This window comes from Heliangelus exortis, chromosome 18, assembly GCF_036169615.1.
Source record: "Heliangelus exortis chromosome 18, bHelExo1.hap1, whole genome shotgun sequence".
NCBI classification, from domain to species: domain Eukaryota; kingdom Metazoa; phylum Chordata; class Aves; order Apodiformes; family Trochilidae; genus Heliangelus; species Heliangelus exortis.
In genome coordinates this window covers 5,147,966-5,171,891 of record NC_092439.1, presented here as the reverse complement: position 1 = coordinate 5,171,891, position 23,926 = coordinate 5,147,966, and the positions used below count along the sequence as shown (strand labels likewise).

The window sequence follows — 23,926 nt, the reverse complement described above, 5'->3', positions numbered from 1 at the left end:
AATGCTTCTGAATGTAAAAAGACTTTTAAAAAAAATGTAGGTAGGCTGGACTGCTAATTGAAAATATATGTGAAAATATATGCATATTTTTGTAGAGGACTGACAAGAAAAAATGGAAATAAAAGCACAGTTTGAACTTTAAGGCATTTCCATGATCTGGCTTGCACAGTGGCTATCCCTTTTCTGCTAAATGTGGTTCAGACTTGTAGAGATAAGCTGTGAATGTGTCAACATAAGGCTTATAACACTGAGCCAAAGATTGAGATTAATGTAATTTTGTAAATTTAACTACTGGATTTTTTTTATCTACCTCATGTTTTTCATTGAAATTACAGGCATAACTAATTCTAAAACATCTTAAAAAGTTGGTGGAACATATTTCTGACTTCTGATTTGAAATGTGGTCTAGCATTTGTTATCCAAAGAAGATAGGAAAGTATTCCATCCAAGCTAAGTCTCCCACCTTAAGCATGCATGGACTGAGAGAACCCATCTTACTCATAAACTAAATAAAAAAGGAACTTCAGGTTTTCACTGCAAATTTTTCCTCTCATCTGATCGTATCTTCTGAAGCCTGATTCTGGATGTAAAAAAACCCATTCTCATCTTCATTTAAAACCAGAAATGCTGATGTTTTGATGTGCTTCTATTTAAAGTTGGTGTAGAAACCCATCCTAGGTCTAGAGCAACAAAATCTTGAAAAATAAATTCTCTGCATCCCTCACCTTTGTTTGTTGGGGGTTTTGTTTGATTGTGTTCTTAGAGTATTTTAGTGATAGCAAGGGCTTAAAAGGTTTAAAATAAAATCTTCCACTCAGACACATGCTGATTGTTTTCTTCCCACTCCTCAAAGAAAAAATATGGAGCCTCATTGCACATTAGAAGATGAGAAACTGGATCTTTGCATTCCAAACTGAACCATCCTCAGGTATATATGACTTTTGTTAAGCTGAGAAACTGTGGTATTTAAACAGTCGTTTTCTCACTCAAACGGTGTTTTCCCACACACACCTTTTTTCACAATTCTGGTGGTTGTTTTTTTTTAGCAATATATTTTCCTTGCTGCCTGATCTCATTTGATAACACAGAAGGCAAACATTGCTATCTAAGAGGTTTTGCATGAAGTTTCTGGATTTTCTTCCCCCATATCATTTATTTTAGGCGCTCAGACATACATTCTGATTCTTTCTGATTTCTCCTTGGCTCTCTAGAAAATAGATCTGTAGAGGGGGAAAAAACCCAACCCAAACCACTGCTCTGCTCCCACTGAAAAATCATCTTCCTGAACAAAGCAAGACTTTGGAGCTGGGCACTTCCAAAGGTAAGGAAAACCACCTGTACCTGGCTCTTATCTAATCTCAGCTCAGCTTCTCTGCCCGAGCAGTACAGTAGCATTGTCTGAATAAAATCTAATCTGTGCTGGAGACTGGATGGCTAACAGCAGGAAAATGTCATCAGGCCTTTCACCTACTTAAGTGGCTGTAAGTAAAAAGCAAAAGTTGGTGATTTATTGTATTACCAGCATTGCAGTAGCGCCTGGAAGTCCAGAGTTTGACTCAGGATCTTATTGTATTTTCCAGTGTACAAACACAGAACAAACACTTTGGCTCCAGAGAGCCTCAATCAATTGCTCAGAAGTTGTAGGGTTTGTGGTTGGTATTGTAAGATAACTGTTTTCTGAGAAGTGAGGAGAAAAAAACAAAAAAACAAAAAACTAAATAAGGCTTTTTTTGCAGTTTCCTCTGAGATTTCATTAGAGGTAATTTTTTTTTTTATTTCTCTGAGGGTAATAGAAGTGAGTCTGCCCTTCAGCACAAGCAGCCAGCTTGAGGTGCAAATGCCCACTCTGATATTTGTATTAAAATTGCTATTTTTTTGGCAGGGTCCTGACTGTAATCTTACTGAAGTTGAGGGTCTGCAGCAGCAATTTTTTTTTTTCATTCATCTCCATGATAACTGCAGAGTCCCTAAGAAATTTTACTGGTATTGCTGTTTTGTGAAAGTAATAACTATGTGTAATGTGCCTGCCTGAGCTGCTGCTGGCATTAGATGTGCAATTTAACCATGTACAGCAACAGCTTTAGATAAATGAGAGGACAAAGTCAAATGAAATAGCACAAGTAACTCTGACTTGGTAAGTTTTTTCCCTCCTTTGCAGGTTTTTGTTTTGTTTTGGATTTTTTGTGGCTTTTTGTTTGTTTGTTTTTCTATGAAACAAGTTAATTTCTGACTTATTTTGTATTCTGGAGGATGCTTTTTGGAATTTGTGGCACTGAGAGTTGTTTCAGACTTGACTTTTAATTTCAAAAGTCAATTTCAAAGACAATTTCAAAATCCATGGGTACGATTTTTAGTTAAATCCATTTAATAAAATATACCCATTTTTTTCAGCTTAAAAATAAGTTTAAAATCTTTAAATCTTTATTGCATAATTAAACCAGCTTTGCAATAATCATTAGGGGTTTACTTGGAAAGGAAAATAAAATCAGTGCCTGCAAACAGGTGGCTGTATAAGAAGAAAGTGCTCTAACAGCGCTAGAGAGGGAGAGGCAGAAATGGAAAAATAAGAGAAGGACTGAAGTTATTTTGCCAGAACCAGTTATGGATTAATTGGAAGAAGCAGAGCAATATTGTCTGGATGAAAAGACAAGTGGATTGCTCCTAGGACAGGAATTTGGGAGACTGGAAACTTGAAATAGCTCCACTAATAGTTCCCCACCTCAAGCCATGCTTGGAAAAGAAAGATTGAAACCACACAAGAATTGAGTGAAAAACTGAACTATTCCAGTATTTAAAAGGATGGGGGGGAAAAAAAAAAAAAAGTGCTTTGCTGTTCTGCTTTAACTATAAATTTTTTGCACGTTTTTTCCAGAAGTTCTGCAGGTGTTACAGATCAGCAGAACTGCTGTACAAAGTATGCTCTGTGCTACTATTCATATTCCAAACACCATGCAGGCACCCGGGGCTGCTTCTGCTCCCATTATTTTTGGTTAGTGAAGTGAGACTATTTGCAAAGTGAATATAAGCACTTCTTTGCCAGCTGGGGCAAAAAAGATCACTTTTTCTTATCTGAATTGCTTTGGGTCTGTTCTGTAAAGGTATACCTAGAAAATTATTCCTTTTAAATTTTTCTCTTCTGCTGTTCTGGTTCCTCCATCACTGTCCCTGAACACAGGCACAGAGAGGGTGAGATGAATGTGCAGTCTCTTGTTAGAACAACACAGTTTTGACTTGATGTGTTTCCTTTGCCAAGATCAACTTGAGAGAAGGACAAGAGATAACCATATGTACCCATAAACCTGCAGCAAAGCTTTATCAGACGTCAGTAAATTCAACTTTGCTGAGAACTTGGTAATGCTCACAGTGTGTAGGACAGGAGGACAGCAAGTTATTAAATTTACCTTACTTTTGCAGTAATGAAAAATGATGTTCATACAAAATCAGTGCATCAGGAACAGGATTGTCTCTATTGAAGAGAATAATACTTCTAGTAACAAGGTAAAATGGTGCTAGCATTTTTAGGAGGGAATTAACAGTTGAAAAAAAGATGAGAAATGTAGGAGGTAGAGGCAGTGGCTGCAAGATCTGTATTTCTAGGCTCCACAGTGAGCAGACCTTACCCTTTCTGAGCACAAATTATGTGAGATCTGTAGGTCTCCACTTTTCATGTGCCTGCTTTTTTAATTAAAAAAAAAAAAAAAGAATGCTTTTAGACCAACAGTTTTCTTCTTTTTCCTCCACCTTAGTCAAGGAAGGTGTGATGAGCCCAGATCACAGCCTGGCATGGTGTGTGTCCCCTGCCATGTCCATGTCAGTGAGGGGGCACCTCAGGAAGGTGAAGTGGAAGGTGAGATGAGTTCCTCATTCCCCTACATGTACCCTGGGCCAGGGTTGCTGTGAACTCTGCCTCTTCCCTGCGTGTCTTGGGAACAAGTGTGCCACATCCCTGAGTGTCTGACTCGCTGTGTGTGTGGGGAGTATTTGGGATTTTTTGCATGCAATTGCAGCAATTAGAAGTAAATGTCACAAGGTCGTGTGAAACCCTTCCATGGTTGCTCTGGCTTTGGACTGAGAGTTCAATCACAACTGAAAATCTGCTCCTGGTTTCAGGGAAGTCATTGAAGGTTGCTTGGTCCATCCATCCCATTTCCCTCCAACAGCAGAGGCAGGCTGTCAATTCCTGCATTTGTGTTCCTCATCATCTATCCACAAATTGAACAAAACCTACACAGTCCAGAAGGGCTTAGGAAAGCTCTGATCTTCTGGAGGGCTCTCTGGGTGTCTGTGATGTTTAGGTTGGGCCACGCAGGCACCTCCTTGGGTGTGCTTCAGGCTGCAGCTGGGAGCTGTGCAACTCCTCAGGCAGGTTCAGAGCATCCAAACGAGACATGGAAAGCAGATGGTGCCGGTGTTTGCCATCACGGCAGGCTCGGGTGCCTTTGCAGTGCTTTCTTCAGCCAGGTTGGTCAACCTCGGTCACCGGGCCAGCCTGGCCCTGGCTCCCCGCTCCAAGGGGAGAAAGGTTTCCGTGATCGGGCGCACCGGACCGAGGGTCGGGGGGGGTCCTGGGGCGGACCTGGAGGTCCGGGGGGCCGGGGGAAAGACACCGCCCCCTCCTCCCAGGGGCCCCGCCCCCTCCCCGGTGCTGCCACGCCTCCCTACTCCCATTGGCTGAGACCTAGTGGCTCTTTGCATATTAATCAGCCCCTCTCTCGCTCTGCGCCAATAGGAGCGCCGGGGCGGCTTCCTCATTAGCATATGCACCTCGGCTCTGGGCGCAGAGCAGGCGCCGCCGCCACCGCGGCTCGCAGGGACCCAGGGCCGGGAGGGGCGGACGGGCGGGCGGACGCCGAGGGCAGCGCCGCTGCAGGCAGTCGCAGGGCCGGGGTGCACGGCCGCCGGCGCTCCCTGGGGACCGCCACCCGCCAGCAGCGGCGCGGGAGAGCCGGCCATGGCTGCCCCCGCGCGGTACCTGCTGGGCTGAGATGAGCGGCGGCGGCGACGGGCGCTGCGGGCGTTGGATGGGGCAGGCGGGCGGCGGAGGGCTGGCTGCTCGGGAGCGCCGCTGAGACAGCCCCAGGGCCGCGCCGGCCGGAGGCGCCTTTTTGATTTTTATATTTTGGTTGCTACTTTTTTTTTTTTTTTTTTAATATTTTTCCGCCAGCCGGTGGTGCGGAGGCTCAGTGCGCGGAGAGCGCCGGCGGAGAGCGGCAGGCCGAGCCGTACCGTGCCGAGCCGAGCCGGGGGAGTCTGGCCGGCGGTCGGCGGGGGCCGGCGATGCGGTGCCTCGCTCTGCTCGGCCTCGTCGCCTGGGGCCTGGGGAGCTGGGCCGGGCCCAGTGGCGGAGCGTCCCCCCCGCCCTGCCCGGCCTCCTGCAGCTGCGACGGCGACCGCGGCGTGGACTGCTCCGGGCGGGGGCTGGCGGCCGTGCCCCCGGGACTCAGCGCATTCACGCACGCCCTGTGAGTCGGAGGGGGGTCGGGGCGGGCAGGTATCCGCGGCGGGCGGGGCGGGTGCTTTGTCCCTATTTTATTTATTTATATAAATATATATATAAAACCCAAACAAATCCTATAACAAAACCACCCAGTAATTGCATGCTTAGGTATATGTTGTCGCCGAGGCGGGGGTAACGCGGCCGCCGCCGTTCTCCCTGCCGGCCCGTCCCGCAGGGGCCGGCCTGTGGGCAGCGGCGGGGCCCGCCGGGCCGAACGTAGGGCTCGGCCCCGCTTGGGCAGGTGAGGGCAGCCCGGGGCCTGAGGTGGCACCTGGCCCGGGTCCGGCTGCCGTCCCGTTCCTGGGAACCCCGCGGGGTGCCTGGCCTGGCGGGCGGGGGTGAGCCGGCGGAGCAAAACCCTCCCGGGGGAGGCCTGGGAGATGGAAAAGGCCGGGAGGAAAACTCCAGGGGGTTGCTGCTGGGGTCTTATGGCCCATGTGGGAGCGAGGAGGGGATACTGGTGGGGTTCGGTGGGATCCCCGAGGGGCGGGGGATCCCGCACATGGTGCAGCTCTCCGCGATGTCCTTCCTCTGAAGTGCCTCAGTTTTCTCCAGTATCCAGTTCCCAGGCTAAATGATCTTCTCCCCAAAGTCGAGGCGTTTTCCGTTCGCCACATGTGTAGATCCGGTTACCTAAGGGGACCTTCGCTTTTTACAGGATTCTCTTGGTATGGGATGCATAGCTTAACTTCGGAAAAACAGCATGAATGAGGCTTGGGAGCTTTGTCAAGATGTGCTCGTGGATGGAGGAAAATATAAACTCTCTGTGTCCCGTGGTATTGTAGTCTAGAGACAAACTGGTGGATCTTGAGTTTTTGGTAACTTTAATAATAACATTTTAATTGAGGGATGAGTGCTCTCTTTGGGAGAGACGTGACCTAAAAGAGAGGGATTTGCAGCTTTAAATATAGTAGTTTTGCTCCTCCACAAACCTGTCAAATTTCACAAGAAAACCTGTCAGTTTTGCCCTAGTTGTCAGCAAAGATTTCACAGGCTGGAGCGAGGTTTTTTATGGGCCAGTGGTCAGTCTGCTGTTACTGAAGCTTCACTGCACTTAGGAGGTAGAACACAGAGCACACCACGGTGAATTCTCCTGCACGGTGTCAGATCAGTACTGAGCTGGTGACAGATCAGTACTGGGTTGCTGTGTTGGTATTGTATGCCTCTGTAAATGTCACTTTTCCTCTTTGTTTGCCTACACTTACTTAGTATGCAAAGGTAGTCTGATTCTTAGTTACCAGAGGTTTTGTTTACTGAGCAGGTTTCCAGTTTCTGCTACCTGTTTGGAGTGGGTTTTTTTTGTAGTTGTTCAAGCTGGATGGAGAAAGGTTACTGGACCATTTGCTTGCGTAGAATTTGATGAATCACAGATCTTGGTTGTTACCTGTGCTTAAATACCGTGTTCCTTTTTGTGCTCCAATGGTGTAAGTGGGAGCTGTCTTCACGGTGGTGTTCCTATTGTAGAAACAGTGTTGTGAGTTTGGGGTAGGGAGTCAGGAGCTGCTGTTGTGAAGCCTTGGACTGGCTGGTGAACTGTCTTCTGTTTCCTCCATGGATAAAACAGGAGTTACCTAGTTTCATAAAATAATTGAATGCTGTCTGGTAAAAGACACATTTAAACCTGAGGTTTTATGGCTACGATGTTGTCTGTCTTGTAAAATGGGCTCAGTACATCCCTGTCTGTCTGCAACATGGCATTGGCATTCTAATGGGTACAAGTCGTCATAGCCAACACCCACTAGAGATAAAGTTGCCAAGGAGTTTCAGCTCCTAAGTTCTTTCTTACTGTGCAGGTAAATTTCCAGAAGCCAACCTAACACTTACTCCAAAAGTAAGAGAAGATCTGCACATACTTGAGTGTGTTTTGAGATGAGTTTGTGCCAGTGTTGGTTTTGTGCTCTTTAAACTTGAGCAGAAACTTCTGTATTCTGTGGCAGTAAAGGATACTCCTGGTCCCCATTTGTGTTGTTCCTGCTTCCTTGTTTGAAGAAGTAAAAAAAAAAAAAAAAAAATGGGTGGCTTTATGGCACTTCTGCACTTGAAAGTTTAGGGTGACATTTTTGTACACAACAGAAAACTAATTTCTGATCTGGGCAGTGTGTAGCTTTGCCAGAGAATTTGGGTTGGCTTGTATGGAGGAAAAAAGAGAATTAAGAGAATTAACTCTCACTCCTAGCTGACATGTTTGTGTCATGGCAAAGCATCCTGGCTAACTGGAGAGAATAAAGCTTTTCTGTGCTTCATGTCAGGCAGCAAAATGATGCCAGGAAATCCCCTTAGCATTGATATGGGGCTTTTTTTGATTATACCCAGCAGAGAGTCCATAGTGTAGAGATGGCCAAGTGTTACAAGTGATGTTTTGTGTTACTAAAGCAAAGTTGTGCCTATGTTTTGGCTTTGGCCAGGAGAGAGCAACCGCACAAAAGTTGCTTATGCTTTTAACCAAAGTTGGCAGTAAATGAGTTTCAAGGCAGTTGAGAACCATGGAAGAAGGTTGGTATTTTATACTACTTCTATTTTCCTGCAGTCTTAATTCCTTTGCATTGATTTTAATAATTTTACATGATTTCAAGGTGTCTTTTAAAAATCCATCCATGTTTCTTCAGCTGCCATGAATGGTTGGGTAGTGATTTCTGTAGAGCCTCAAAAGCAAATCCTTTTGGATTCTCTTCCTCTTCTTTCTGCAGCTCTTGACGGATCTACTTCTCCTTCCTTACTGTGGTGGTTAGAAAGCTCCTCCAAACTGTGGATTTTTGGAATGGAATAGTTCCTCCTCTTCATTCATAGTTGGCTAAATGCATTGTAACTGTAATGCTGGGGTGCAGGGAGGGGACTGGGGCAGAGCAGGAGGGTTGTGTGGTTACTGGAGTACTGTGGTTGCGTCAGACTGAGCAGCTTGGAAAGTCAGAGTATCTGCTTGTTATTTTTGAGTCATCAGTGCTCTTTGAGAGGTGGAATTTGAATAAAGAAAGGTGAGTGCCTTGTCCCAACCACAGTCATCTTGGTGAAGAGGTTTTGGGGAGATAACCCAAACGCTTGGATAAGAGAGAGGTGGCAGCACTAGACCCAAACTCTCCGAGAGGCTGGTGGGGAGGGGTTGAGATTGATGGGAAGGAATGAGAGAGTCAATAGGACATGACCAGGGATAATTACTTGATACTTTTACTGTAGGTGGCCATTTTTTCTGTATAATTTAGGTAGGTGTTTATGTAATTCTTAATTACCAGCTGCCTGTTTTTCTGTTTATGAGGGTTGTGATTTTGCTTTGTTGCAAAATAACTGTTGTTTAGCAAGTTGAGATGCCTGTGCAAGATGTGAAAATGTTGTTTGTTTGGGTTCTTTAAATCCATGCAGTAGGCACCTCATCTTTCCTGTGATATTTCATGTGTCATGCACTAGAAAACATCTATATTAGCAAAGAAAACTATAGGGTATGCTTGTGTTTCTTATGGGTGTCAGTTTAAGAACTGAAATTTCAGTTTTGGAGGTTTAATACTTGTGTGAATCTTATACTGGAGAGGAAAAGCAGATAATGCCAGATAATGACTATAGACATCTTCCTTGGACCTGCTCACTGTGAGCAATGTAGTCCTTTCTCAGTGCTTGCCATTATATTTTGGGCACTTGAAATACGACAGCAATACAGATAATTTTCCATTTAGTGCTTCTTGTTTGTATTTTTGGGGAATGGCAGGGGTCCCTTGCTTTAATTTTGCACTGTTTGCATTATGAAAAGGAGGGCTTGTGAGCTCTGGCAGCTCCCCAGAGTAGACCTTCAGAATAAAACAGTCATCTTGGTCTTTTGTTTTTTAATATCAGTAGTGGCTGCCTTTGTGTGCTGTGTCATGCACTAGCTTTATAAGATAAAGATATGGCAGTTGACAAATACCCTGATTTTTAAAATTTTTTTTTAATTTTATTTTTTTCATACCACAGGTGGCTTCAGTGATTGCAGGGAATTCTTTTCAATTTGCAGACTATCTGGAAGTACCTACACTATCTCGTGTTTAACCTGATTTCCTACTCCATTTATGTAGAAATGTTAAAAAGATCTGGTTCTGTTTGGATTCAGCAGAGCTTGCATGCTTTTGGGTTGGCTTTTTTTTGTCTTTTCATCTGGCACTTCTATTTTTTTTTTTGTAGAATGATGATGAAATGCAGTAGGTGGATGCTCAGTGTCTTCTGATACATCTGGTACTGACATGCAGATACTCAGCATCCCACTATGGTCAGATAAGCACAGTGAGGGCCTGCCTAAGGTTTTGTCAATGCTGTCTAGCAGAGCTGTGGTGCAAAGTAAAGATGTCCAGACATGACCCTGAGTCTGGAAAATGTATCATAATTGCAGTCCTCCTGAGATAGAAAAGCCTTATCTAATTAGAGGTTTAAAGGTTTCACAGTTCCACTGTTTAGTTTTTCACTTGCCTATGCCATGTGCTACTGATGTGATGGCAAGTAAGAAAAGGCCCATTCTGTATTTTTAAAAGCATGCTTTCTGTATTTTTTTTAAAAGACACAATCGTGTCATTTTAATACAAATATTCCTATTAGTTGGCATAAACTTTATGTTTGTACAGGCCTGTGAAATCCCATGGGCAGGAGGGGGACTGGAGTTTGCTGGTGCAGCATCCTGAGCCTGGACCAGAGCCTGGTGGCTCCAGTGACAGTTTCTGCTGCAGACTTCACCCAGTGATTGGAGCCTTTGATGCATTTTAAACTGGCTCATTTATCTGTTGGCTGTGTGAAAAAAGTAGTGCACAGAAAAGTGAAGTAGTTGTTTCAGAGTTTGTTAAGTATATTTTTATTCTTTTTATGTTCTCTGTTGGCAGCAAATGGGGTGTTTTCCTATTTTTCTTCCTCCCCCTCAAATAAAGAGTGCCATAGCACATAATTTGTCAAGTATTTGGCATTTATGTTGTATGTTGAGCTCATTTGTATAGGCATTTCTTGTTTGATGCTTACTGGAAGAGTCTTGTAAATGTGACTTTGGGGAATAAATACTAAGATAAGTGTGCAGCAGAGAAAAAGTTGGACTTCAGTGTAAGCAAGTTTATGCTAGTAAATAATTACCTTTTCAGTTCTTGAGAGGAATTTACTAGTAACTATCTGTTTGAGATGGAAAATATGGAAGCTGTAATATAAGGACTGAAAAACAAAACAAACCCCACAGAAACCTCCTCCGCAAGGATCTTTATTTGTTTTGTATTCTACATCTAAGCCAGCAATTTTTGCAGAACACAAGCTCATATTTACCCAGAGAAAATTACTGGCCTAGATTTCAGAAAGGCTGAGCACCCATATCTCATTTTAGAGAGGATAAGAGCTGTGGGGCTCCAGGAGTGTCTCGGAATGGCAGAGACCCTCTTTTCCCTCCTCTGGCTGGGGAACCCTCTTTTCCCTCTGTCACCCTTGCACTTTCTAAAAGCTTATTCCTAAAGTTGGTCCCCTTGTTAGGAATGGGTGGGAGCTGATGTTGTGTTTGTGTTCTGGAGGATTTGCCAACAGCTCAGGTTTGCTTGCTCCTTGTTTTGCAAATAAGCAAAGGAGAGAAGTGGATGGGACTGGTGAGCTGCTGTGTGGCTGCATGGGGCTTCATGGCCAGCAGTTATTCTATTAAAGGCTGAATGTGTTTCAGGCTGCAGCTCTGTGCTGCCAAGTTGTGGTTTTGGGGTTCTTTATGGAAGAAGCAGAAAGTAAAAAATAGCTTGAGGAAGAATAAGAGATTTGTATGGTCCTAGAAATAGGACACGAAGGTGGGAGAAGGTACATAAGAGGGTAAGAGGAAAAGAAGCCATCCCTATTTTAAGAAACCTGTAAATTGACACAAGATTTAAATGTTATGAGACCTTAAGAGGTACCAACAGAATTTCATGGGTGAGAGATCCCTGGGCATCCTCTCCAGCTGGCAGCCTGTCATGTGCTGCAGTGGTTCCTAGGATTTTACTATAGGGAAATACTCTCCTGTACTTTTTTGTACCTGCCTTTCAGGTACTGCTGCAGTTTTCTGATAAGGTGTTTCAAACTTTGGTCTGAAAGGAGATCTCTGGTCGTGTCATGTTGGTTCTTAATGCTTTCCCACTGCCAGCTCCCTTTGCACAGCCCATTTGGGAAAGGTGGAGGCAGCTCTTGGCATTCCTTTTTCCTGTAGGCAGGGATCAGCTCAGTTATGGAGAGCTGCACGTGGCAGTGGGGTCATGGAGGAGAGAAGGCTCTTGGCCATACTATAGAGGTGCTGTCCTCACTAGAAACATTTTTTAAAGCCTTTGCTTCAGAATTGGGTCCATATTTATTAAATTTTGTGTTCCAAACACAAGTGGTGTGTCCAAGTTGGAAGCATCTACTATTAGATGTATGCGTGCCTGGAAAGTGCAATTAAATCTTGCAGAAATGATGTGATCTACCTGGCAAAACAGTTGAACTTTTTGCCTTTTTTTTTTTTTTTTCCCTGTAAAGTTGTGAGTTACTGCAGCTGTCATTCACTAAAGAAAGTTCCCAATATTTTCAAATCATACGCCATTTATTTTAAAGTACGTAGTTGAAATAGCAGAATACTCTTTATTTAAATTATACTCTTAAATAATTATAATCTTTAAATGATACTCTTTATTTATTTAACTGCTACAGGATTTCAAAAAGGTCAGAACATTTCCACTTCCCAGAAACATATTACTGTCCCTGAAAGATTTTGGGAAAATCACCAGCTAACTGGTGGCATTCTACAGAATGTCACTCAATATGATTATGTTTTAAAAAATGCAGCTATTTTTCAACAGGTTATATTGATGTGTATTCTCTGGTTGACTGGGGTCTGGCATCTGTGCAGGATGTTTGGTTTTTGGAACTAAGAATACCACTTCATGAGTTTTTGTTAGCCTCATTTTCCTGGTGTGTGTTCTGTGTTTTCTGTTTATACTTACTGAGTTATAGAGAATTAATATTTTTCTGAAGTGGCATATTTCAGCCATACAGTGTGTTTTGGAGACAGCAAAACTTTGGCTAAGCTTTTGTCATGAGCTTTTAAAAACTTATTCAAAAGTTTATTATTCAATATATCTTGTTTAATTTGATATCTTTACAAAGGAAGAACTGTCTTCATGGCATGGTGGAAATGAAAATTAATTCCTTCTAGGCATCCTTTGTGGTGTTCTTGCATTTCTATGTGACAAATACATTTTAATAAGAAAACCTGAAAAGGAATGTGTATGTGAAAGATAATAGCATTACATTTTTCACTATTGAAAATTTCTTGTGTTTCTCAAGAGGTAGCAGCTTTAAGTGTAGCCAAGTGTTTGTTGGTCTAACATGACAACTGTAAAACATGTAAGGGCTGTTGTTGACATTTGATGCTTAATGTGCATAAATTTTTTGTTCATGTTGTTTAAATCTAATGTTGATAAGTAGAGATGCAGTTAAAAATCTTGTTTCATAACTTGATTATTTGTAGGTATGGTTGATGTTTGACAACTCAGCCTCAAGACTTTGGCACAGTGAAGATATAATTGAAGTAATTCTGGAGCCTGAATTTTTTTTTTTTTTTTTTTCATCTGAAGTTAAGGAAATATTCAAGTTAATTCCTCAAGGGTAGGAAAACTACCACAAAGTTTAACAACTCTGTCACCTTTTAAAAAAGTAATAACTAATTCCTGTAAGGAGAAGCTTCACCATCAGTGGGATCTGAAAGTACAGCAGTGACACAGAAGGTGCTGGTTTTGGGAAAGAAAAAAAATTTCCCTCTCCAAGAGAACAGTGAAGGCAAGTGAAGGCACTTGCCCAAAGGCAAATGAAGTTGTTGAGAGGGTTCTGAAGAGCACCCTGAGAAGTCAGGTCCTTGGAGAGTAAACAGCTATCTTTGCAGCTCTCAATTGAGGTGTTTTGTTACTAAAATATAAAGAGTTTTTTTCTAAGGTGCTCTACTTCCTCCTGTTCTCTCCCCAGCCAATCTTGGAGGAATGCTAGGTCCTGCAAGGACTTTTTTCACCTTAATATTTTTCAGCAGATGTGTTTGGACTTTTAAATGGTACACAATTAGCAATGAATCATAAATGGATGTTTCAGAGGTTTGCAGGGGAAGCCTAAACCTGCTTGATAGAGCTTAATAGCACTGCAGATGCAGCTGTATATTTTATAACCTTGCTCTGTCAAAATGTGTTTTTGTTTTGGGAGTTTTCCCATTACTTTCTTGAGGTCTGCATGGTTACAGATGAATAGCCTGACCCGGTGCCCCAGCAGGGAGAGCAGCGTGGCTGTGCTTTCAATAGCCATGTCCCTGACAAAGGGAACATATGGAATATTTCATTCCCCTCTTTGCAAGCAGTGTATGGGGCTGCAAGGGCTCAGAGGGCTGGGGGCTGCCAAGCTCCATGGGAAGATCAGTAAGCTACCCACGAGGCTTGCATCAAAATGCTCTTTCTGAGGGCATCATAATTTGTGTTTTGCCATGGGACCAGAACCCCATGATGTGGACAAAACCATTTCAGCCGTGCAGGATCAGTGATGTGGCCATGCAGGGTTCACCAGGGTTGTATTGTATTCTTACCAACAGTTAGATACTCAGTGATGTTATTTCTGAACCACTTGGGCACAGTGATGACTGGTATTTGGTGTTCTGCAGATGCAGAAGATACGGGTTCAGGTGTAATGGCTCCACTGGAACGTGACTTGGGGGCTGTTTCCCCCTCTGCCTGTTATTTCTCCTTTCAAAGCACAAAATGGGACCCATTGTTGATTGTCCTCCAAACAGGCCACCTCCATGTGTTACACCTTGTAAAGTAAGAGTTTGGTTTTCCTGCACTTGGGTCTTTGAGGTTGTGGCATGAAAGCAGGGATGCAGTTTCCATGCTGTTTTTTGAAATGCTGATCTGGAGCAGTAGCAGATCTGGTTGGTTCATTTGCAAAAGCAAAGGGACACTGCAGCCTGTGACTTGGGTGCATGGGCTTTTCTCTTTGGGTCTTTCTGTGTGGATTCCTTGTCTGATGTTCTTCACTTGGCAGAACTGATGGAGCTTCCCTCCGCTCAGTTCTTGCACGTAAAAGCTGAGAAGGAGCCATCTTTGTCAGGTCCTATGGTTGAATACTCTTGAAATGTGTTGTGATTTTAACTAGGGGAAACCTTGCCAGGCTGGCAATTGTGCTCTCTCAGAAATTCTTTGGGCCTCCCCTCCAAATTAGGAGCCTTTGAGCCTACTGAAGGCTCTTTGGGAGATTGATGCATTTAGGCCCAGACTTAGATGTTCTTTAAGGGATTTTTGCAAAGCTGCTGCTAGCAGCAATCTGCAGACCCCTTGTTCATCTCTTTTAGTGACAGTTTCACTCAAGTGGCTGCATGCTGTGTTTCCTCTGGATGTCTCTTTGCAGTCCTGGTGGTCCTCGTGGAATTGGAGGGGTCCTACTTTGAGAACATAGTTGCCAATAGTTTGGATCTGGACAGGCTTCCATCTGCTTTCTGGTACTTTTTTACTTCTGTTGGCTTTAACATTTGCATAAAAAAAAAAAAAAAAAGGAAAAAAATGTATGTGCTAATACTGGTCAAACTGTTAATATTTTACAGAACTAGTGTGAGTCGTGCTAGGTGTAGAAAATCCATGTCTTTTCAAGGGCAAATCTGCTGGCTCTGTGCTGTTCAGTGAAGCCACTAAATCTCTTCATAAACCATCTTAATTAATCATTTATTTAGAATTTATTTGCTTGTGCTTGACATCTCATTTTCAAAAAAATGAATCTAGTTTATGTGGATTTTTGACTTGCCTTCTACAAAAAAATACCTCTGGTTTCCAGACCAGAAATTTGCAGTATCTCTATTTAGGAGTTTTATGCAGGATTTTGATTTGTTCTGAGGATGAGAAATGGCAGTCATTTATTGCTTCATCAGAAACCTTTGCAATTGTGGAGCAAGGCCAGTTTTTCCTCTTAAAAAAATATACCTTTTTTTCAACTCTCCTAAGTAATTGTGCCAGTAAAATAAATCTACAACTTGTTCAAAAGAGAAAGCTATTGTTTAAACAAAAAAAAATGTCAGAAATCCTGCTTAAGAGTAGGACTGGTTGCACTGTCATTGCTCATTTGTGTAAGATTTTTTTTTTCCCCTAACAACTGTGTCGACGGGAGAGAAACTCTGACGCACGTTGGGCTGATGCATATATCCAAATACCCTGGATATTTGCCTCACCAAATGTATTCCTCATTTCCTTCAGGCAAAGTGGATCACCTGGTCTGTTGATTCATAGCCATCAGGGATAGAGAATAGGAAGGTAACCACTGAAACATAAAAAAAATCCTTCTTCCTTATTACAGTTTTCAGTGCATTCAGCTCTCAGAATTGGGTGTTTGGTCTGATTTATTTTATTGTGCAAGGGTCATACTGCAGGACTGTTGGTTGGACTCATTGCTTTGCCCACCAGTTTGTCCTTTGGCATCTCCAGTGGCATTAGACAGCTTCTTTCATCCCTGTCCTGTGAGTGCCCACCAGGAGACACAGCTCAGAGCTTGCTCCTCGCTCAGGGTTTGGATGGAGCCACTGAGCCCCTTGGCACTTCTCTGTAGAAGGTATTTGGAAGGGCTCATGGAGCTTTGTACAGTTTGATCCTTGGCTGCTTACTGCCTTAATGTCTGTGCCAGACTAATCATTTTTTGCCCATGTAAGCTTTGTTACCATAATAACTGAAATAGAAACAAATGCTACAAACCTTAAGGAATGCAATGTGCAAGGAATGGCCAAGTTGAGAAGTTCTGCCATACCATGGCAATAGGAAATCTTCTTCCATGAAGTTCACTGGTGCCAGTGGATCATCCCAGAGTGTGGGGGGTAATGCATAGATCAAGTGCTCTGTTTCCTGGTGGCTCTGATGGATACTTGAGACTTGGACATCACACCTGTACTGCCGTAGGTTCCTATTGCCTCTCCTTGTTTTGGGCTGTTATATAGAATATTGTACAAATGGGTAAATATTTGTGGATGTCTCTGTTTTGCTGTGTCTGATAACACCGTGTTATGTTCACTGCAGCCCCCGTCCCCACAATTTGTTAAGAGCACAGCTCAACTTTATTTTTCTCTACAGTCTTCAAGTAGTAACTCTTAGCCATGGGAAAAGTGGGCATGGGATGAGCTACACAGAGATAGACCCACTGAATGGTTAAACATGTGACAAGTGCTTTTCTGAACTTCTGCTGGCTTTTTAAAATCACGGAGTTTGGGCCTTTTTTCCCTGCCTTTTTTTGTGTATCAGAGCATTGAGGACTGACAGCATCAGTGGGGAGTTAACCCTGCTCAGAGGACTTCTCTTCAGCTGGCTCTGGCCAAATGTGATGGTCGAAGCACAAGAGGCATCTAAAACATTGCATATCTTGCTCACGTTTTAAGCATGTTTAACTGCTGAAAAGATATTATCTGCAGCCATATTAATGAGCAATAAGTAAACTATGTTGGATCCAGGCTTGCAGAATGCAGTTTAACTGCTTTAGGTTTCAGCTTGCTCATTTAATTACTAGGTTACTGGAGGTTTTCTCTGCTGTGGGGGGGTTTGCATGCATGTGTATGAGGAGTGCATGCATTTATACAAAGAAACATGAATGAAGTTTTAGGATACCACCTTCATGATGCCTTAAAAACCCCACTTTAGATTACTTTAGATTGCCCTCTCTGCCTTAATTTTGTTTCAAGAACGTTGTAGGTAGGTCTTGCCATCACTTACACTCGATGACTTCAGTGTTGACTTCCCCTGTGTGATTTAACATGCACAAGCTTAATTATTCTTTTCTGGCCTAGGGAGAGATTTCTTTCCATTAATTACCTTCACTGCCCTTTACCCTTCTGCACATTTGTTTGGAGAAACCTACTTGCTCAGTAAGCAGCTCCAAACAAGGCAGTGCCTGGAGCTGTCTTGGGTACGTAACAGATACCTTTTACGTAGCTTGTTGAAGCTTCAGTTTGCTGAAGCACAGCTATTAAATGTACTGAATTAACAAGCTCTGAATATTTCTCCCTCGAGTAAAAGTGGTATGAGGTCAGCAGAAAAGCACCAGATTACACTGCACTTCAGTGCTGCACTGGGGTGATACAGGTAAAAGGGAAGGGACACTAAAGTTAGCAAATAACATCCATTAATTCAACTATTTTTTTTACTAGCAGCTGTTGTTTAGTCAGACACTATTTAAATGTCAAAAGAGAATGACTGCTTATGAGATGAATGTGATGCAATGCTGCCAGACTGATTGCTCCTATGATAGCAAAGAAATACATATTTAATCTTGTGGAAATTTCTCAGGATTATAGCCTTCTGATTGCTCCTATGCTAATATGCAATTCCTAGTATGTAGTATGGAGGAAAAAACAGAAAACATGAATAATAAAGAACGAGAGGAGTAAAGTGCATAAATTCTTTGTTAAAATCTTTTTTTTTTTTTTCAGTTGTTGGTGGTTAGAGACCGTCTGGCTGATAATTTCTTGGAATTGGGTGATTAATTCTAAAAGTTTTGCCTTCTGTAATTTACACTAATCTGTATGTTATACAAAATACAATCTGGTATGTCAAAAGGATGGGTATGCTTCCTCTCTACCATGTTTACTGTAAATCATCCTCACAGTGCTGTAACTATTTTGTGGTAAATATAATGAAATGTAGCAAAAGGTTCCATTTGTCTCGGACCCCTGCATATCAAGTGCTCTTATTGAGGTGGAATAATTATTAACCTCTACTATTAATTACATAGTGAATAAATACACTTGTAGAATCAACTGTTATCATCTATGTGCAGAAAATAAACTGTTTTGAACATGACAAAACTATTCATATTTTTACATTGTGCTGCCTTCTTCATTATATCCTGATATTTGTTTGGAAACAGGCAAAGATTATGCTTTTAATGTTTTGTGTGTTGTTTTTTTTATTTTAAGTAATCTCTTACAGCTGTAATCTCTTGACTCATTGCAGGAAAGTTAAGTAAAAATTAAAATAAATTGCAGTATTTGCTTTACACTCTTAAGATTTGGTAGCAAATATAAGGTGTGGTTATTTGTTGTGGGGTCTGACACCATAATTGCAGAGCACTGCTTCATTTCTGGTAGCTTAGATACTGATGTTTATGGGTGTATTATTGAAAAGACAACATGGTTTGCCAGTTTCAGCTAAAACCTTTTTACCCTCTCAACTTTCAGGGTTGGTGGTTTTTTTTTAATTTTTTTTAATAGTATCTTCATAAATTTGCTGGTGATAAGAGTGGAAAAACTGATTAATGGTAGTAAATGTTACTGTTAATGGTAGTAAATGATGAAATTGGTAATGGGGAAAACAGGGTGGCACTGAGGTGTCTGTGTTAGGGACAGGTTTCAAGCTGCATGGCAAGTTTAACTGGCCCCAATTTACTGATTCAGTAAACCCCATAGTCTTTCAAGGCAAAAGGAACTGGACTTCTTTGAAATAAGTGAGAACAAGAAAAACCAGATCTTTTTATTAATGGAGCTTGGGAGGGGTATTCTTTGTCCACCTTGCATCCATTAGAGTTGTTTTCACTGGAGCATAGGTTTCTACATCAAAAATGAGATCAGATTGTCTGGTGGCCTTTAGGTAGGAGCTTGTGTGGATTTCCTTGTCTGTAGGATAGCTGTGATGAATTAAATGTATGCCCATGTTTGGTGTGGAAATAGCAAAGAGAGAAATGTTCACAAGCCAAATTTTCTTCTTGAACTTCATCTGTAAAATGTATATAGCTGCAAAGATGCCTCTGCTACTTCTGTCTACAAGTAGGATAGAAATACAGGCAGATTACTTGGTTGCCTTTTGTAAATCTCTTGCTTTTCCACCACACATGCTTTGGATGTGTTTATATAAAAAAATTGATCCTATGTACATGATTGAACTTGACAAACCTTAATCTCTGTTGCTGAGTGTGGGCCACATTGTTCATGCGGTAGGTCTTTGTTTTTCATGTAAATACTTGCAATGTTCTGTTTGCATTAAGTATGCAGGTTTTTTCCTTGACAGTTTAGTGATTAAAATCTACTCAGTTTTAAATGGGTGTAGTCATGTCAATACTGGGAACAGAGTTAAACTGAAGAGATAACTTAACCTTTTCAAGGAAATTACTAGTAATAAGTGCTTCTTTGACCTCTTTATAAGGGCAAGTGATGCCTGTCAGGTTTTTTTAGCTGAGAGTTTCTGTGAAACATTTCTTTTGCACATATACACTTTCAAAAAAAATTGGTGAATATGCTAGTTTTTACTGGTGTATGTTCTTGGGTCAGCACTGGTAGGTCTTCCTGGGTTTATTCATGCTAGGGCAGAAGCCAGAAGTCCAGAGCTGTCCTACTTGGGACATAACTGTCCAATTTGGGATGCAATTGGTAACTAACTCACTCATGCTGATGCACCTCTGATGTATGGACAGACCATAAGAGCTGAGGTACTGGGATTCCCTTGTCCTGGATGCTGAGCCATGCAGCTAGTGAGAGGAAAACTTTACTCTTTGCCTGTGCTATTTGGAGCTGGATCTGGGTCTTTGGGGGGCATGGGAAGGGGTGAGGCTTGTTTTGCTGCTTGTATGTTATATTGCAGTGGAATATTTTCACATTATATTACCATTTTATCAGATACTCTTGTGAGATTTTTATCAGCACAGTAGGGATTTGGATTGTGGGTGATGCGTTGGATGCATTTAAGATGATGTTTCATGCTTGTTTTCAGAATTTAAATTACTTGTCTTGGTCTTTGCTGCTGGAGGGCACTCTATCTTGAATTTCTGTGATAAATAATCAGAGATTGTCAATAATGTAACAAAATTTGAGAGGCAACTCCTGCTTGATGGATGGTGAAGCTCTGTCAAGGTCAGTGATGCAACATACTCTGTTAAGGGCTTGAATAGAAATGAGTACTTGGCCTTAAAAACCAAGTCATGCAGATATTGTCTTCCCTGCCTTTATCTTTTAGTATGATTACATCATATTTGCTTGTAGTAGGAGGGAACAAGAGCACCATGTAGGTGATACTCATGTGTTTGTTGGAGCCTTAACTCAGCAGTCTAAGGTCAGACTTTTAAGATTTTGGTATATCATACCTAAATATTCTGATTTTTTTAAAAGCAGAATCACTGAGTACCGCTGCTGGATTCCTGTTTTCTGAAAGCAAGTTAATGCCTTTACTATGTGAATGGAGATACAAGCAACCAGCTCCTTGATGTATTTAAAATAAAAAATTTTAAAATAGACATCAACTGATCTTCACCCAGTTCCATTTTTGCCTAGACTCACAAAGTCTTTAGAACAAGTGGTGCTTGTTAAAGAATGCCTGCTGGATACGTAGATGGTGTAGCAAGGAGGATTTTAAACCATTGCTTTTTATGTTTGCTCAGATTGCTGTTGTAATAAAAATGACTGTTTTTTCCCCTCTTTGTGTTGCGTGGGGTTTCGGTCAGTCATGAGAAGGCTATTCCCATTTTCCTGTAGAGAAGAGAGTGCTTTAGAGATGGAGATCCTCAGCCTGTGGTTCTGTGACATGAAAAATCCCCTCTGCTAATGATTTGGTCGTTTTTGGCTGCACCAATTTATTGCTGGGCAGGTCTCCTGCGAGGAAGCTGCACATATGCTGCCTTTCACAGGACAAGGACATTTACAAGACAATTGTGAGAGGCAGCTGCATGCAGGAGGGGTTGGCCCATTGCTGGCTGGGTGATGGCTTTGTTAGCTGGTGTTAGGACCTGGTACTCTCTGCTCACCCCATCCTGGAGGAGTTGGCTCATTGCTGGCTGGGTGATGGCTTTGTTAGGTGGTGTTGGGACCTTGTAGTTCCTGCTTACTCTGTGCTGGAGGGGTTGGACCCTCCCTGGCCAGGTGATGGCTTTGTTAGGTGGTGTTAGGACCTGGTGCTCCCTGCTCCCCCCATCCTGGAGGAGTTGGCTCATTGCTGGCTGGGTGATGGCTTTGTGAGGTGCTGGTGCTCCCCACTCAGCCTTTTTCACCACACAAGAAAAAGCAGTGGCCCTGTCAACCTTCCACTTGGGTGTGTTTGGACAGACAAGTAGGTCTTCCAGCCCAGTCTGCACCTACCAGGATATTTTTGTGTTTTCTTAAAACTTCTATTTCCTGTTTGTGGATGGGAGAGAAATCCTTCAAAAAAAAAGAGCTGCTGTAGTTTCCTCTAATATTGCAATTTGGACTTGGCAGTGGTAGATTGCTGGTTGGATTTGACAAGTTTAAAGGTTTTTTCCAACCCAAACAACTCTATGATTCAAAGTTGCTACAGGAGTTCTGTTAAATACAGGCTGCTGAATAGCAGAGGTAGTCCTCAAATGTCCTGTTTAATACACAAACAGCAGTATTACATCAGTTTGGTTCACACTGGAGCACAGATTACCTCCACATACGTGAAATGAGAGCAGATATTTGATTGTCTGTGAGGCCACCAAACCCAGCAGGGTTTATACCTTCCCCTTCACCAGCTCAGCTTTTCAGACAATGCCACGGCAGCCTCTGCAGTCTCAACAAATTAGTTCCCTGTGTCACCCCTGGGCCTTTCTCAGCTGTCTGCTTCGGGGTGCCCAGGGATGCTTCATCTGCATGTCTTGTTCCACTTGCCTTCGTGTCAGGAGCTGCTGGCTAGCAGTAGATTTGGGCAAGCTGGTGTAGTTACATGAGATTTATGACTGCCTGTATTTATTTTGTGTATTTTGTGAGGTTTTTTGTTTGTTTTTTTTGGTTTTTTTTTTGGTTTTTTTTGGTTTTTTTTTTTTTTTTTTTTTTTTTTTTTTTATGTAGCTAGGGACATCCAGCAAAGAGCCGGCACAATGAGCCTGAACTTCTTTTTCTTGACGATAATATTTAAAAGCTAAAATGCAACAGTATTTCAGTCGTGAATACATGGAAATTGTGTGTGCTGCTTAATGTGTTTCAGAAATCCCTGTTACTTTTCTTCCTTAAATACAAGAAAACAGGCGTGTAATGCCTCATTGAAAGAAGCCTGTAGGGGTGCTTTGTGAGGGTCTTAATTAAGGGCTTTGAAAGACTAAACAAAAGGAAAAAGAAAATGCTACAGGGTTATTGTTATTCCAGCCCATTGGCTCAGCGAGCTGACCATCCATTGGTGCCTTCTGTCCATTTGGGAGCTGAATGACACTTTTGTTCGTGGTTAACAGAGGTGAAAGAAGCCAATTATTGGCTGTCTTTTCCACGGGGCAGCTGCAGACGGATTTCACTGCAGGCAAATATGGACTTTTCTGCCACAAGGATGGTTGTGATGACAGTTATTTTTGTGGAATTGTATGAAAGAAAACAGATTTCCCCCCCTTCCTCCCCCCACCCCTCCCTCCCTCCAGTGACTTGTGTAGCTGTTTATTGAAAACCACTGTGAATATGCTGGAGTGCAATGGGCATGTGTGAAGGGCTAGCAGTGTCCTCGGCTTTTTCTCTGGGCATGTGAGAGTGGCGTTTTTCAGCTTTCTTTTTCTGATTTTTTTTTTTTTTTCTTTTTATCTTTGTAATTGCTGTTAATTTTAACTACAGGGTTTTTCTCATTGGTGTGTGGTGTCCATTAACCCTCTTAGGGCTGCCAGTTCAGACTGTGCTGGCTTTGTGTGCTGTGGTGTTGGAGGCACAACCTCTGCAGGTTAGCAGGGAGTCTACAGCAGCAAAGGAAATGCCTGCATGCCATTCAGAACCTCAGAAAGAGTCTCTGTGCCTCAGACCTCCCATATCTCTATCTATAGCACAATATAAAAATCCTTTCCCACAGTTTTTCCCGACAATTCTTAAAAACTTAGTTTTTTCCATCCTTTTTTGGTTGTTTGGTTGTTTGTTCAAGCTCTAGTCGTGGTTTAAATGAGTGAAAAGACTTCGAAGAACCAGATCCACAGGCTGTTTTGGTTCAGGAGAAGTCCCCTCCAGTTTGGGGCAAATTTTGGGTACAGGCTCACATCTTGGTCAGAGCTGATCTCTCTTAGTGTGTTACCCTGAAAGACTTCTTAGCATGTTAGCTGCTCAGGAGACCTGTTGGGGAGGTTGGGGGTTGTGGGAGGTTGCTTGTGTTGACATCTTTGTGTACCCATCTAAAATCTGCATTTAGACATAGTTCATACTACTAGTGTAAAAAAAAAAAAAAAAAAAATAGAGCAAAACAGGAGACAAAGCCAGTGTGCCTTCTAGAATCTACCTTCTGTCCTCTGACCTTGGGAGGTAGAAGCACTATGAGGATGTTTCTCCTCCATCTCTCTGTGAATACAGAGGAGTTTTTGTGCTTTCAGTTCGTCTCACCTCATCCAGACCTTATTTTCTTTTATACTAAGTAGAGTGGCCAGACTTGGAAAGCGATAATGACTTGTCTCTATTTTTTAAAATCTTTTCCTTCCCCAGATTCTCATAACATTGGTCTGCTTTTTACTGGAACCTTGGTGGGAGAAAACCCACTGTAATGAGTGTATGCACCAAAGGTGCTGCTTGGCACTGGAGAG

The 23,926-nt window shown here is 42.3% G+C and overlaps 1 protein-coding gene across 1 annotated transcript in view; it reads left to right on the top strand.

Moving 5' to 3' along the window:
* Positions 1-4,809: 4,809 nt before the first annotated feature.
* The window catches only part of LGR4 (leucine rich repeat containing G protein-coupled receptor 4), a 72,411-nt gene continuing 53,294 nt past the window's right edge, over positions 4,810-23,926 (top strand). The window contains exon 1 of the mRNA XM_071761629.1: positions 4,810-5,462. Coding sequence (XP_071617730.1) covers positions 5,278-5,462 — 185 coding nt within the window. The 5' untranslated portion in view covers positions 4,810-5,277. The remainder of the gene's footprint in view (positions 5,463-23,926) is intronic.